Source organism: Neovison vison, chromosome 6 (genome assembly GCF_020171115.1).
Source record: "Neovison vison isolate M4711 chromosome 6, ASM_NN_V1, whole genome shotgun sequence".
NCBI lineage: Eukaryota > Metazoa > Chordata > Mammalia > Carnivora > Mustelidae > Neogale > Neogale vison.
The window spans coordinates 68,366,516-68,383,212 of NC_058096.1; the positions used below are offsets into that span (position 1 = coordinate 68,366,516).

The 16,697-nt window shown below is 46.2% G+C and overlaps 1 protein-coding gene across 5 annotated transcripts in view; it reads left to right on the forward strand.

The window, feature by feature from the left end:
- Window positions 1–2,883: 2,883 nt before the first annotated feature.
- The window catches only part of LOC122908554, a 46,595-nt gene continuing 32,781 nt past the window's right edge, over window positions 2,884–16,697 (forward strand). For 3 of the 5 annotated variants that reach the window (XR_006384977.1, XR_006384979.1, XM_044251503.1), the window contains exons 1-6: window positions 3,315–3,548; window positions 6,908–7,136; window positions 8,952–9,104; window positions 12,717–12,865; window positions 15,430–15,570; window positions 15,967–16,100. Coding sequence is in view for 1 of the 5 variants with exons in the window: in XM_044251503.1 (XP_044107438.1) it covers window positions 6,957–7,136; window positions 8,952–9,104; window positions 12,717–12,865; window positions 15,430–15,570; window positions 15,967–16,100 (757 nt within the window). In the remaining 4 variants the exon portion in view is untranslated. Of the gene's footprint in view, window positions 2,945–3,314; window positions 3,549–6,907; window positions 7,137–8,951; window positions 9,105–12,716; window positions 12,866–15,429; window positions 15,571–15,966; window positions 16,101–16,697 lie in introns of those variants that run through there. The other 2 variants (XR_006384978.1, XR_006384980.1) reach the window with 2 other exon arrangements.

Here is a 16,697-nt window from a genome sequence, read left to right on the forward strand (position 1 = left end):
AGGAAGACTGCCAGCAGCGTGGCCAGCTTTGCCGGAACCCAAAACACATGTTTAACCAGCCCATGTGAGTCACACCTAAAATTATAACAACAGTGAAATGAGTTCCAGGCCTGCCTCTGATTTACAAATGCTCAATGTGTGAGGAACCCAGGCTGTGCTTGTAAACTGGTGCAGATCCCACCCACTGCTCCTGTTACCCCTGTAATCCTGGCTGCTGGTCCAGATTGTTACCTCCCAATGCCCATCTTCCCCTTTCTCTGTAAGTAACAGAGGCCCCCATTTTTAGCTGTGCACATGTCTGCCTGGAATAAAGACTCTATTTCCCATCAGTTTTTGCAGCTAGATATGATCATGTCCATAAGTCTGGCCAGTGGAATCTAAGCACAAGTGCCACGTGCAATTTTTGGGAAATGTCCTTATATGGAGAGAATGTGCACTTCTGTGTCTACTTCTCCCTCTGAAATGTAGACAAAATGGAGCTCAGGAACCATTTTGGACCATGAGGTAGAACTCACACAGAGGATGGCAGAGTAATAAAGTATTAGGAGCTTGGATTCCTTATGATCGTGAAGCTTCCCTAGCAGCCCTGGCCTGCTTATTCATGAATTTCATTTACATGAAAGGGACATGAACTTCTATATTGTTTTAACCAGGGTTAATGGGTTTCTGTTACTTGCAGCTGAACCCAATCCTCGTGTTCTACTTCCTTGAACTTTCCCACTGTGCGTAGGAAGGATTTCTCGTCTCATCCGTGGTGGTCCATCTAGTTTCTGACCCTTACTCTGTCCCTGTCCTCTGGGCAGTGGCCTTCGTCATCATTCCAAGATCTCTAAGCATGTGTTTGAGTCCCTGTCAGTGACCTGTAAGTGCACTCTCTTAACACCCCTCTGTACTTCTTCTTTTTTTTTTTTTTAGATTTTTATTTATTTATTTGAAAGAGAGATAGCAAAAAAGGGACTAGAAGCAGGGAGAGTGGGAGAGGGAGAAGCAGGCTTCATCCTGAGCAGAGTGCCTGTTGTGGGGCTCTATCCCAGGGTTCTGGAATCATGACCTGAGCCAAAGAGAGCCTCTTAAGGACTGAGCCACCCAGGTGCCCACCTCCCTCTGTAGTTCTCCTCCTTCACCGCCCCTCTCTGGTTGCATCCTAGGAACACCCATCCAGCAGTGGAGGAGGAGGCTGCACAATAGGATTAATCCAGACTCACGGGGGGGGGGGGGGGGGGGGGGGGGGGGGAAGGGTACTGGCTAGAAAGTCATGTCTGACCAAATGCAAGATCCCTTCTTGCTCTTCCCTACTTCCTGGATTCATTTTGTGCCACAAAATTTTTTCCATCAGAGCCGTTTGAGTTTAAAAGACAAGCTTAGAAATACAAGTAGCCCTGGAGGAGAATGGACTATTTTCCACTTACAGTTTAATGTGAATTAATTTAATCCAATTTCTTTTTTAATTCATTCTTCCTTCAAACATTCATGAAGAGCCTATTTTTTGTCCTTTTTAAAAGAGATTTTATTTATTTCTTTTGAGAGAGAGCACCAGAGAGGGCGCGTGTGCCAGCCGGGGGAGGGGCAGAGGGTTAAGGAGATAGAATCTCACCAAGACTACACATTGAGTGAGGAGAGGAAGCAGGGCCTCCATCCCAAGCCCCTGAGACCATGATCTGAAATCAAGAGTGGGAGGCTTAAGGGGCAGAGCGACCCAGGCGCGCAAGACTATTAATACCCTAAGAGACTGATAATTTATTATTTGACTGTGCTGGGTATCAGAAGTCCCACAGGGTTCTAAAATCAAGGTGTCAGCAGAGCTGGGTTCCTTTGTGGACATTTGGAAAGGACACATTTCCACACCTACTCTGCTTCTAGAGTCTTTGGGAATTCTTTGGCTAGGGTCCCCTTTCTCCATCTTTAAAGCCAACAATGTCTCTGACCACCATGGTGGGGGTGGTGAGTTTTCTGGGGTTTATGTTCCTAGACTCAAGGTATGTAACTTTAATCACATCTACAAAGTCGCCTTTGCCGCGAAAAACAACACAGCCATAGGTTCCAGCATTAGAACATGGATTTCTTTCTTTCTTTTTAAGATTTTTAAAATTTATTTGACAGAGAAAGATCACAAGTGGGCAGAGAGGCAGGCAGAGGAGGAAGCAGGCTCCTTGCTGAGCAGATATCCTGGTGCAGGGCTCCATCCCAGGACCCTGAGATCCTGACATGAGCCGAAGTCGGAGGCTTAACCCACTGAGCCACCCAGGCGGCCCTAGAACATGAATTTCTTTAGGGGCCTTTATTCTGTCCCCAAATCCTTAAATTTATGAGCCCCAAAACTACTGACCACGGCCAAATTTCTTAAAATCCTTTTTCCTCCCCCACCTATTTCCAAAGCTGCAACCGCTTTTGCCTATCCTTCCTCACTCAATACTACCCGCCTACCCCTCCCCCAGCCAAACTGCGTCCCAGGCCCTGCCCTGAGTTGCCCCCTTTATCCCTGCGCCCCCTGCCTCCCGGGCCTGGGAATGGGGGTAGGGACGCGGGAGCAGGAGCGCCCTCTGCAGGCGGGAGTGGCGCGCAGCTACCTTAGGCGACCTCTGCCCCCATCACTCCGGCCCCACTAATGGCCAGGCCCACGGGTCCCACACTTCTGTCTCCTCCTAGACCTCGTCCATCGCAGAGCCACTGGCTTTGACGACCCCGCCACGCGGCGAGGACCCCAGGTGCTCTCCATGCCCGAGCCCGAGCCCACGCCCACCCTCCCGAACCCTGGAAGGGCTTTCCCGCCGCCACCCCCAATTCCCTCCTCCTCCCGCCTCCGCCTCGCCCCCTTACGCCTCCGCCTCCCCTCGGGCGGACCTCTCCAGCCCCGCCCCGCGCCGTCGCCAAGGTGCAGGGCGCATGCGGGAGGCCGGCCGGCGAGGGACGCGGGGATGCGGGGACGCGGGGACCCGGCGCCGGAGTGAGTGCGGGCGCGGGCGCGGGCCGGCGACCAGGTTGCGGCGTGGGTGGCCGGCGTTCTCTCCGGAGGTTCTGAATTGCTGCGGGCAGCGGCAGGTCCGGAGCTCTCTCTAGCCCCCGGGACTCCGAGGGGGAGCTGGGCGAGCAGCAGGCCCGGGGCAAATGGGCCTCGCTTGCGTCTCGAGAAGGCAGGGCCCTCCGCCCCCTACTCTGTGCTCCGCAGCCCTCACTTCACCGTCCCCAACACTCCGAGAGAGTCCCAGTTAGCAGAGGATGCTGCACCTCCACTAAATGCGCATTACTGAGAGCCTGGGCCACGCGTTACTGCACATGGAAATGACGAAGAAACGCTCGTGATAAAATATCAAGTGAAAAGCTCGAGATTTAAAAGCGCCTTAATAGAGTACTTCCAGAATGTTATGCGTGTAGTTTGTACTCCTGTAAATACCCAGAAGAGGCTGGTGAGAAATACTTCATATTGTGAACAGTGATGTTACATAGTACCAACCTTAACTTGGACTGCCTTAACAAAATACCATAGACTGTGACCTAAACAACAAATTCATTTCCTAACACTTCTGGAGACTGGGAAATCCAAGAGCAAGGTACCAGGAAGCTAGGTTTGGAGCCTTTTTTCTTGGCTTGGCAGTGGCAGCCATTTCAAGGGAGACAAACTGGCTCTCTAGTGTCTCCTTCTTTTCTTTCTTTTTTAAAGATTTTATTTATTTATTTATTTAGAAAGAGTGTGGGAGTGGGGGCAGAGGGAGAGAATGTCAAGCAAACTCCAGGCTGAGCATGGAGCCCGACTTGGAGCTCTGTCTCATGACCCTGAGATCAGGACTCCAGGTGAAATGAAGAGTTGGTTGCCCAACCCACTAAGCCACCCAGGTGCCCCACTCTGTGTCTCTTACAAGGGCGCTAATCCCATGGTGGGAGACCTGCCTTCATGACCTCATCTAACTCTGCTCACCTCCCAAACACCCTATCAAACAAATACCATCACCCTGGGGGTTGGGCTTCAACATAAGAATTTAGGAGGAAGTTGAAAACATACAGTCAGTATCAGTACCTTCTAGGTGGTATGTCAGAGTGGTTAAGAATTTGGACTGTGGAGCCAGGCTGCCTGAATTTGAATCCCAGCTGCTCTGGTTACCAGTGTTTGCCCTTAGGCAAATCACTTCCCTCACTAGGCTTCAGCCTCCCCACCTGAGCCATCACAATGTGCCAGGCTCTGTTCCAAGTATCCACAAGGAACTAATTCCTTATTCCTCATAACAGTTCTTTTTTTTTTTTTTTTTAAGATTTTATTTATTTATTTGACAGAGAAAGAGATCACAAGTAGGCAGAGAGGCAGGCAGAGAGAGAGGGGGTAGCCAGCTCCCTGCTGAGCAGAGAGCCGGATGTGGGGCTCCATCCTAGGACCCTGAGACCATGACCTGAGCTGAAGGCAGAGGCTTAACCACTGAGCCACCCAGGTGCCCCCTCATAATAGTTCTTTATCATCATCATCACCCATCAACATCCCCTTGGTACCGAGGAAAAAACTTTACATTTAATTTGCATTAAATCCCCACAAATACCAAAGAGATTATAGTCCCACCATTTTTACAGATGAAGACCGGGTTCAGGCACATGAAGTGGACTAGTCACAGTCAGTCTGCTAATAATTGACAGACACAGGATTCAAACTGGTTCTTCCTGAAACAAGGCCTCTTAATAATTCTCATAAACTTTTGTCTCTGTGAATCCAGTTCAAAGAACCAAACATTACCTTAAGTTACTGGGACCAAACCAATTCGGAGTTGCTAGCTCCTCAGTGAGTCACAGATACACCAGGTGGAGTTGTCCCACAAAGTAAACTTTATTTGCAGCAAATAATGAGATCACAGGAAATAGCTTTCAAAGCTGGATGAAAGAAAGACAGGGAGGTGGGTTCCTTTTGTTTACAGTTAGGATGAATATTTAGATAGGGAGGCCTTGTCATCATGTGTAGAGGCGTGCATAAGGTCCCACATGTACATTAAGGAAACACGCCTATACAGACATTGTTTGTTATGTAAATGAGGCTGAGGCCCTTCCTTGGGTGGAGATTTTAGTAGTATAATGAGGTAAAGGTCATTGCCAGTCATTCCGGAGGTTACTACCCCCCATCTGAGGGGAAGTGAGTCAACGCTTTAGTTCAAACAGTCTGGGTAATTTGGGAGGTGTTGTCAAGGCCCTTGCCAGTCATCTGAGGGTGGTTTCAGGTTTCATTTGCCTGACCTACGACCCAACAATCACACTACTAGGTATTTACCCTAAAGATACAAATGTAGTGATCTGAAGGGGCACGTGCACCCCAATGTTTATAGCAGCAATGTCCATAATAGCCAAACTATAGAAAGAGTCTAGATATCCATCAACAGAGGAATGAATAAAGAAGATGTGTATATCTGCATGGAATACTATGCAGCCATCAAAAAACCAAAATCTTGCCATTTTCAACATTGTGGATGGAACCAGAGGGTATTATGCTAAGTGAAATAAGTCAATCAGAGAAAGACAATTATCATATGATCTCTGATACAAGGAATTTGAGAGGTGGGGGTGGGGTGAGGGGGTAGGGAAGGGAAAAATGAAACAAGATGGGATCTGGAGGGAGACAAACGATAAGAGACCCTTAATCTCAGGAAACAAACTGAGGGTTGGGGGGGGGCTGGTGAGGGGGTAGGGATAGGGTGGTTGGGTGATGGACATTGGGGAGGGTAAGTGCTGTGGTGAAGGCTGTGAAATGTGTAAGACTGATGATTCACAGACCTGTACCCCTGAAGCAAATAATACATTATATGTTAATTTTTTAAAAAAAAAAGTGGTACTCCGGAAAGAAGAGATCTAGCTGGTGACATGAACACATGGAGGGACCTTTCAAGGCTGGATAATTGAAGGGATAGATCATTACTGCTGGGTGGCTTCCTGTGGCCAGGAAAATAAGAATCACTTCATAGTACTAATAAAGTTTATTGAGCACTTTTACTATGTGCCAGGCATTGTGCTAAGTGCTTTATAAATTTACCTTCCTTAATCCTGGTGGCAACCATAATCCATTTTACAGATGGAGAAATAGAGGCTTCAAAACTCTTCATAGAATACCTAAGTCTGGGGCACCTGGGTGACTCAGTGGGTTAAAGCCTCTGCCTTCGGCTCAGGTCATGATCCCAGGGTCCTGGGATCGAGCCCCGCATCGGGCTCTCTGCGTGGCAGGGAGCCTGCTTCCCTTCCTCCCTCTCTGCCTGCCTCTCTGCCTACTTGTGATCTCTATCAAATAAATAAAATCTTTAAAAAAAAAAGAACACCTAAGTCGACCCCAGTGAGTCCAGTGGTGGAGACAAGACTAAAATCCAAGTCTGTACCCCTTCAAAGCTCGCATTCTTAACCCCTGTGGATATGCTGCCTGGCAAGAATTATGTCTATAAAGAGAACTATGCCATTTAAAAATCAATATGTCCTTGGCAATATTTAGTGCCCACCATTAATGTTATAACTGAGTTCCAAGGGTATCACACCATTTTATTTTATTTTTTGAAAGATTTTATTTATTTATTTGCCAGAGAGGAGGAGAGAGAGAGAGAACAAGCAGGGGGAGTGGCAGAGAGAGAAGCAGGCTTCCCACTGAGCAGGGAGCCCAATGCGTGACTCGATCCCAGGACCCAGGGATCATGACCTGAGCCAAAGGCAGATGCCTGACGACTGAGCCACCTACGTGCTCCTATTGCCCCATTTTAAAGAATCTAAAAGAACATGGATCCATGAAAACAGATCCTGGAAACAACAGTTTTACTCAATGGTATCCATCTTGATTCCCTACTCCCATTTTAAGATACGTGAGGCACTTTAAGCAGAGAAGGGTGTCAGCAATATTTGCCAATTTTTAGTGGGGGAATGTGTGATCTGCTCCTTCAAAAGACATCTGTGTGTTGGGTTTCAGGGCAAGGTGCTATTTTCAGAGTCCAGGTAGAATCTAACACAGTAAAACAATGCCAAGGGAAAAGGAAGGAAAACAAAAAACTAAAGGAACACCCCTGCCCATCGTTCCAATTCTTCGGAAGTTCCTGAAAACGTATGAAAAGCACTGTGCCCAGACGCAGACAGCTGTGTGTCCAGCCATCAGACAGGACTTGAAAACCAGCATCAACAACGAACAGATTCTTAGGAAAGTGAGTGTGTGGCCTCCTTTGCTTACTCCTCTGGGAAGTGAATGGACTGGGGTTTTGCCCCAAGGAAAACGGGTCCTCAGTCATCGCTCTGTGTTCCTGCCTGCCTGCCTGTCCGAAGTCCAAAACCTGCTCCTGGCACTGGGGCTCTGCTCAGCACTTCTGCCTCACTGCTTCTACCTCGAATCTACCCACCCCAGTCCTTTGAGCAGCCCTGCCCTTTCTTACACCACACCTGGAGTGGCCAACCAGCCCCTCCCACTCTACCTCTGAAAAGTCCTGCACAGAGGACCACTTTGGGCATCTGGCAGGACATCCATGCCCAGCACTGCACCACCCCACAGGATCCCTCCAAGGGAATGTTTGCTTCCCTGGACAGTAGTGTCCCTGTCATCAGGCCAGACCCCCGCACTCACCCATCCTTCCCCTCTCACTTGGAGCGAGATCAGCAAACACATAATTCTAACTCACAAAGTAGAGAATTTCAGAAGAAAAAAAAAAAAATCAGGTGTCATATCTTTTCTGAGATTGACTCTAGGGGTCAATTGGGAGGGGGAAAGAAGGGAAAGAAGAGAGGCCAGCCATGAAATGAAATGGTCTACTTTTGGGAAGGGGCGCCTGCTAGTCCAGAAGGGGGAGGGGGGAAGGGAGCAGTGCTCGAACCCAAGGACAGACTGGCCTGCTCTCCAGTTTTCCTGTGGCCAACCCAGAAAGATAGTCTGTATTGTAATAATCAAACACCTACTGGTGTTCTAAAATGCTGAGTGCTAACCAAGAGAATAAGTTAAAGTAGTTAGAGATGGCTGCCAAAAAATAATCATTATTCTAAGGAGACTTTGACCCAGATCCATCCTACCCATATCTTTCCTGAAGTTGTTTGGGGGATGGGAGGGTGATTACATTGTACCCCACATAAAAAGAACCTCTGAAAGTCCTTCCTAACCACCATCCCTTTTTACCAAACTTCCATTTCCCAAGGGAACTGCCACTTCCCTCTCCCCGTTCACCCCTTTGGACAGGAGACTTTCTCTCCAGTCTCGTGTCCCCTCTGCCCTCCTATAGGTCTTTCTAATTCCTTTTCTTGTAGTTAGTTGCTTCTCTGGACTCCCCCATACATCTCCCTGCTCATCCCAGGGCAAGAGCTTCTCAGAGCCATCTTTTTGTGATAAAATAATTACAACTTTATTTTTTTTTCTATTGTACATCTTATAATTAGCCTCTACTACTTAATGATAAAAGTTAATCATAAACCTTGTTCATATTTGTAGTCCCTTCAGCAAACATTTTAAATGTTTCAAATTTGTAGTCCCTTTCTAAACATTTTAAATTAAAATCACTATCAGAAATGCAAATAACATCAGGACCCGATGTATAAATACTGGTGTGAATCATAAGACCATATGGGCTGTTTATGTTGGGGGGGAGTTGCTCTGGTTGGGCCTCCATTTTGAAGTTGAGCATCACTAAAGTAAGAGTCTCATGAGACAATTATTTTTTTACTGCATAGGATATGCTCAGATAATTTCTCTTCTGTTCTATTTCATTAAAGAAAGAGAAAAAAAGCTGGTTACAACCTACTCAATTGATTTATTACCCAATAATGAGTAGAAACCTGATGAAAAAATCTGTGCCCTGTAAGATTGCTTTTGCGTATGGCAAGAAATTCATAAGTTTGTATTGAATTACCACCCAGTGCACGTGTGATCCAAAGCTAATTGCCTTTTCAAATGTTCTGATACTGTCTGATGACAATACTCTTTCTCTATGCATGGACATCTCTTTATGATTCCCACCTGTACTTTTTTTCTGACACTCCAGTTTATGCTTGTAAGACCTGAAGACTCCCCAATAAGCGTCCTACCCATTTCCTTAGAACCTTTGCTCATGACAATTCGAGATGAGTGTTATATGCTGGGGAAAGAGATCTGTATCTGGAGCCTTCAACTGAGCAACCCAGAGATTGCCAGACTGGTGAGTCATGCGTTTTAGAAGTATTCCTTCAATTAAACTTAAAATTGAATATAACATAATAGCACGTATTCCAGCTACAGTTCATTTGGTTGTTGACTGATATGCTCTAAGCTTTTCTTTTTTAAAAAGACAATGTATCTTTTAATGAAACATTTCAAAGTTATGTAAAAGTACCAAAAAACCAGGTAAAACTATAATGTTTGGGTTTTTTTTTTTTAGATTTATTTATTTATTTATTTATTTATTTGACAGAGAGAGATCACAAGTAGGCAAAGAGGCAGGCAGAGAGAGAGAGAGAGGAGGAAACAGGCTCCCTGCTGAGCAGAGAGCCCAATACGGGACTCGATCCCAGGACCCTGAGATCATGACCCGAGCCTAACCCACTGAGCCACCCAGGCGCCCAAAACTATAATGTTTGATAAAATAAACCTGTTGTTTATTTTAAAAAATGCAACATACAGTATGCATTCTTTTGTGTCTCTCTTTGCCTGTACAACATTATGTTTTTATGAGTCATCATATTTTACTTTTGTAGAGCTATAGTTGATGCATTTTCATTGCTATATAGTTTTTTTAAAGATTTTATTTATTTATTCGAGAGAGGGAGAGAGAACCCAAGCAGGGGGAGGGAGAGGGACAAACAGGCTCTGCACTGAGCATGGAACCCGATGTATGGTTCTATCCCATGACCCTGAGATCATGACCTGAGCTGAAATCAAGAGTGAGACGCTTAACTGACTGAGCCACCCAGGTGCCCCTATATCGTTTTCTACTATATGAATATACCGTAATTTCTTTATCCTACTATTCAACAACAACAAAAACAAACAACCTCATTTTAAAATGGGCAAAGGACTAAAGTAAACATTCTCCAAAGAAGGGATACAAATAAATCATAAACACACAAAAGATGTTCAATATTACTAATCTTTAGGGAAATGCAAATCAAAACTGCAATGAGATACTACCTCATGTCAACTAGTATGGCATGAGATAGTATCTCATATAGTAGTATGGCTACTACTATAAAAAAATAGAACATAATGTGTTGACAGGACATGGACAGCACAGGAAAACCTGTGCACTGTTGATGGGAATATAAATTGGTGTAGCCACTATGGAAAACAGGATTGAAGTTCCTTAAAAAATTAAAAATGGAATTACCATATGATTCAGCAATTCCCACTTCTGGACATCTACCCCAAAGAATTGAAAGCTAGATTTCAAAAAGATATTTGTACACTAATCTTCATGGTAGAATTATTCACAATAGCCAAAGGTGGAAGCAATCCAAATGTCCATTAACAGATGAGTAGAAAACAAAATGTTGGATATACATACAATAGAATATTATTCAGCCTTTAACAGGAAGGAAGTTGTGACACATTCTACATGTAGGAACCTTGAGGAACTTATACTAAGTAAGATAAGTCAGTCACAAAAGGACAAATACTATATCATTGTATTATAGGAAGTACCTAGAGTAGTTAAGACTCATAGAGAAAGAAAATAAAATGGCGGTTGCTAGACGTTGTGGGGGAGGGGAGAATGGGAGTTATTTTTTAATGTGTACAGAGTCTGAGTTTTACAAGATGAAAAACGTTCTGGAAATGGATGGTGTTGAGGGTTGTACAACAACAGTGAATGTCTTTAATGCCACTAAACTGTACCCCAAAAATGGTTAAGATGGTAAATTTTATCTGTGTATTTGACCACAATTCAAAATAAATTTTTAAAAAGGTATCTTTAATGCATAATCAGAATTTGTATTTGTTTTTTTTGAAGGTGTCAGTCCAGGGACCCAGTCCATTTAAGCAGACCATAGAATGCTGTCCGTGCATATCAACAGTGATCCTTAGCAGTTCTTTAAAATGTAGCCCTCTTGGTCACCTGAAGGCCATTGAGGAATTCTGTGGTCTATGGCTGTGGTCTTGCCCACATGGGCCTAGTGCCCCAGTAGTGACACTGCAAACCACTAGTTGAGACCGTTGGGACCTGGGTTGAGAGCCAGTTTTGCACAGACCAGTGTTACTTATATTGGCAGTGATGTCCCACACTGCCTCCTCTGTCAGAAACAACAGCTTGCGAAATCCAACCCAGCACTTAAGCTAGGTGTTTTCTCATAAAAGAGACCTCAAACGCCAGCTCTGTAGTTAAGGCTGCAAGGGCACTTATATTCTCAGCCAAACTATAATTTGGAGCCCTATCTCTAACCAACATGTCATTGCCTCAGGAATCCCTAAATCCTTCCGACCCCACCAAAGCCTCTTTTCGGTTTAAATTCTGAACTGAAGAAATCCTTAGGTTGCGGTGATTCTCACTGCTAAAAGGTGGCTTTTGTGATTTGTAGCTTTAAATACCTCCCTCTGTCAGGTAGGGATTTAGTTGTCCCTGGGATCCTTGTTACCACAAGAAATGTCCTTGTCATAGGCCCCTCTGTTCAGGGGACTGAGAGACCTTGACATTGTTCCAAATGTTCATGTGTTGCCCCCAGTCCCATGGCTTCACCATGAGAAACACCTTGTTGCTAAATTTCCATGGTCTAGTTTTTTTTTTTTTTTTAAAGATTTTATTTTAGAGAGATTGAGAGAGAGTTTGAGCACAGGAAGGGACAGAGAGAGGAGGAGAGAAGCAGACTCCTTGTTGAGCACAGAGTTTGACATGGGGCTCCATCCCAGGACCCTGAGATCATGGCCCCGAGACCATGACGTGAGCTAAAATCAGACGAGATCAGGCGCATTCAGGGTGGTATGGCCGTAGACGACGTGAGCTAAAATCAAGAGTCCAACACTTAACCAACTAAGCCACCCAGGTGCCCCTGTGTGGTGTACTTTTGAGGAGGCCTCTAAATCCTAATACCAGTAACAATGAATACTTAGGAGGTAATCTGACTATTATAATTTTTGCCTAGTTATACAAAGGTTGGCATGGCGGTACTTCCCTATTGAAAGGACACAACCCTAGGAGGACAAATCTGTGGGTTAGAATATCAACATCTGTATTGGTCTGCTGGGACTACCATAACCACAGGTTGCATGGCTTAAACAACAGAAACTCATTTCCTCATAGTTATGAAGGCCTGGAAATCTGAGCTCAAGGTGTCAGCAGGGTTGGTGACTTCTGAGGCCACTCTTCTTGGCTTGTAAATGGCCGCCTTTCCCCTGTATTCTCAGGTCTTCCCCTTGTACATATCTGTGTCCAGATTTCCTTCTTATAAGAAAGCCAATCCTACTGAGTTAGGACCCACCCTGAAGTCCTTATTTTAACTTAGGTATCTCTTTGAAGACCCTGTTTCCAAATACAGTCACATTCTGAGGTTAGGACTTCAATGTATGAATGAGGGGGGACACAATTCAGCCCCCAATGACAGAGAAAGATAAGCTGCAGTGTATCTCATCTCATCACAAAGCTTGGTGTTTCCCATTTAATTCTTCACATTGCCTTTTAAAGGGCAGTTATTTTATTTTCATGCCACTTTCTCCTTGGGGGAATTAGAAAGTTGTCTTAAAGGCGAACTGTTGAGGTAATGAACATAATGGGCTTTTGCATTACGTGAAAACACAGAGCATGTTGTCTCCCTTGCGTGAGCACGGTTTCACCTCGCTTTCTTAGGCTTCACTTCTGGAGTTGAAGGGGAGTGCCGCCTGCCCCTTTACCAGCCTGGAGCTCACTGACTGCAGGATGGATCTGTGGTCTCTCCGGAGACTCGGGAGGGCTCTGCCACGCAGCCATCTGCGTTCTCTCATCCTCGATTACAGCAGGTGAGGCTGGAATGCGGGCTTCCTTCAGGGCTCTGCCGCTGTTCGGCTGAGGGAGGCAAAGGCAGGGAGGGCAGTGGCCTGGTTCCTTGTGCCTCATCTGGTCATCACTGGAAGCGGAAACTCCAAAACTTCCTTAGACCTAATGTTCCTGAGTAAATGTCAGGGTTCTCAAAAAGAGGCTTTATTTTTTTATTTTTTATTTTTATTTCATTTTTCCTTTCTTCCTCCCTCTCTCCCTCCCACCCCTCCTTCCTCCTTCCTCCTTCCTTACTTTCCTTTTATTCATTTATTCTGTCAACAAATATTTGTCAACGGCCTGTTTGTGCAAGACACTGTGCTCTTCACTAAGGAAGATACAAATACATATAAGGCAATGGCCCTGAACAAGGAAGCCCTCGGGATAGTAGAGAGGACTATGTGGAACGTGCTCTAGGGTACATGTAATGCAAGGTAGAAAGCCTTGGTGTCGGGCGCCTGGGTGGCTCAGTGGGTTGAGCCTCTGCCTTCAGCTCAGGTCATGATCTCAGGGTTCTGGGATCGAGCCCCACATTGTCCTCTCTGCTCAGCTGGGAGCCTGCTTCCCCGTGCCCCCCGCCTGCCTCTCTGCCTACTTGTGATCTCTGTCAAATAAATAAAATAAAATCTTAAAAAAAAAATACAGCCTTGGTATCACAAAAAATGTCCATATAGATTTTAGTGGTGGTTTGGATAAGGGGAACCATGACCCCATTCAGGACAGACCATTATTCACCAGGAGTGGAGGTGGGAAGGAAGGTGTGGGGTTAGGGAAGAAAAGAGCCCAGTCTTGTGAGGGGAGGGTCAGGGGGTAATCATAATAATAATAATAATACCAGCTAATTGTTATCGAGTGCTAACTGGGTGCCAAGCACAGTGCACAGGTTATGTCATTGACTCTCCCAACAGCAGAGAGATATGTACCATTACGTATGAATGTAGGATATATAATGACAGGTATGTACCATTTCTATCCCTTGACTCTGTATGAGGAAAGACTCAGTGGGATTAACTGGCTTGTTCAAGGCCATTCTGCTATTAAGGATGGAGCCTGGATGTGAATCCAGCCCCCTCAATCCGAGCCCACTTCTGATCCGTGATACTAGGCTGCTGGGGGGTCTTATAGTGTGCCATCCATAAATAATTTCAACCTGCTTATGTGATGTGGGATTAGGGATTAGGGCCCTGGTGGTGACAAGTCTATCCACAAAAGCTGAGTAGCGGGACTATCTCTGGAGTTTCTCCATGTTTCTGAGACGCTTGGGGGAGCCTCAGTCAGGGTCTCCTGACACAGGACAGCAGAAGGCCAATGTCCTCAGGACACCCAGTAGTGACTGAGGATCAGCCTCGGAGTCTTCCAGCTTCCACACTGCAATGGGCAGAACCAGCCCACCTGCTGAGACCCTTCTGGACTCCAGCTCCTGTGCTGGACCCAGAGACCTGCACTGGCAGGAAGACAGAAGGGAGAAAAAAGGAATCCCGAATGTTAGGAAAAAGTTTATTTTATTCACCTGGGAGGGGCAGGGAGAGAGGAAAGGGTGGAAGGAGAGGGCTAGAGTCTCCAGCAGACTTCATGCTGAGCCCAGAGCCCAGTGCGGGGCTCCATCTCAGGACCCTGAGATCATGAGCTGAGCTGAAGGCAGAGGTCTAACCTACTGAGCCACCCATCGCCCCAAAACAGCTTATTTTCATTGTCAGTTGAAATCTGGCTATTCCCAAGACACCGTGAGTGTCAGGATTGGGTGGTTGGGAATCACCACTGAGACCTCAGCACTGGTAAAACTGTAGGTTCTTGGCCTCTGGGGACTTCCCTCCGGTTTTCTCTGGGAGGCCCTGCAGCCCACCAGGCAGGATTCCCTTCTTTCTCATATGCAGCTGCCTCCCCACACCCACCACAGTAGCTGCCTTCTGTAACTACGTGTTGTTACAAGTAGTAACATGAACTAGTAAATTGAAGAAGTCATTTCTGTTAATATGATGCACCTCATTTGAAAGTTCAGACACTGACATTCCAAATGTGCGGAAGATGTCCCTCTACCTCATTGTTGCTCATTCCTGACCTAATGCCTGTACCCAGAGGCTGCGTGGGCACAAGTCCTTCGCAAAGTTGAAGGACTAGGTGAGAAGGTGAGGGGCAGGACAGCGCCAGGAAGGAGGGCCAAGAGATTGAATTTTCCCAGACCCTGCTCTCTCCTTACACAGCCTCCTGCTGCTGGGGTCTTCCCAGACCCCTTCATCCCTGCCAGCTAGGCAATCTCTCCTGTCTTCCAGATCCAGATCTCGCTCTCTATCTGCTCCCTTGAATGGGTACTTCAAACCATGCCCTGCTCCCTTCCCCTGGGAAACAGATTCTGGGTTCCCCTTCCTCCACATGCAGGCTACCCCCGCCCCCAGTCACCCAGCTCATCCCCTTAGCCCCGGCCATGGGAACCCAAAGTAAAGATCCCATAAAATCTGTTCTGCCATAGGGAGTCCCTTAAAATGAATTATCCAACAAGTGACATAGGTTTTATAAAAGTCACTTATTTGTTGCCATCATTTCTTTTTAGACTTGGAAAGGAAGAAGTTGAGAGTCTTTTCTCAGGCCTGGAGAACAACCAGAGGCTTCAAGCCCTCAGTCTGCGCTACTGTGGTCTGGGGCCACAGAGCGGACCCTGGCTGGGTGCCATCATATGCCAGACCGCCATCAGGTGAGACGCACCCCCTGCTCGCCTCCCCCCTTCTTTCTTCAGTTACCTAACCAGCTTGGTTACAAAATCCGCTAACCCACTAATTCCCCCCAGCTTCTTCTCACTATGTTTGTAGCCTTCTTTTTCTACCCTCCAGTTATTTTTGTTTTCTTTTTCTTGATGATAAGAGAAAGATCCTTTAGTTATACTTGAGAATCAAAGGTATTATGCTATAGGCATGTTTTGGGCCCTATGACATGGTCCCTAGGTCTGTTTTTTACAATGTGGTTTACTATCTATTATGATTATTTACTATCTTATAACCAGGCCTAGTATTTTATGAGGTGAAGACCTCAATGCCACATTTGCAGAGGTAAAAATAACATCAAATGACCAGTGTATTTCACCCCTCCCCAGTGAGCTGCACCTCGACGGCAATTTCTTACAATGTTCCGGAGCTCTGGCTCTCCTCAGACCCATCGCGGACTATGCAGAGATGCAGGGGAGAGAGCAGCTGGCCATGGCCCCACCAGACCCTCATCAGCTGAAGGGTGAGTGCTGGGGACCTGGACCTTCCACTCTTTGGGCCTACCTAAAAGAAGGAAACTGCTTTGCAATTAAAAGTGACCTTCCTAGAGGCACCTGGGTGGCTCAGTGGGTCAAAGCCTCTGCCTTCGGCTCAGGTCATGATCCCAGCGTCCTGGGATCGAGCCCTGCATTGGGCTCTCTGCTTAGCAGGGAGTCTGCTTCCTTTCCTTTCTCTCTGCCTGCCTCTCTACTTGTAATCTCTGTCAAATAAATAAATAAAATCTTAAAAAAAAAAAGTGACCTTCCTGGTGGGCAGTGGAAATTCTTTTTCCTGAGTCTGAATGAGAGCAGAATAATGGGCCCCCAGCAATGTCTTTGTCCTAATCCTCAGAACTGGTGATTATGTTACCTCACGTGGCAAAAGGGACTGTGAAGATATGATAACATTAAGGGCCTTGAGACAGGGGTTTATCCTGGATTCTCTGGGTGGGTCCAGTGTCATCACAGCATCTTTGCAAAGAGACTTTCGCAAGAGAAGTGACTGTGCAAGGAAAGGTTGGAGTGATGGGAGGAAGGGGCCAGGAGCCAGCCGAGGAATGTAGGTGGCCTCGAGGAGCTGG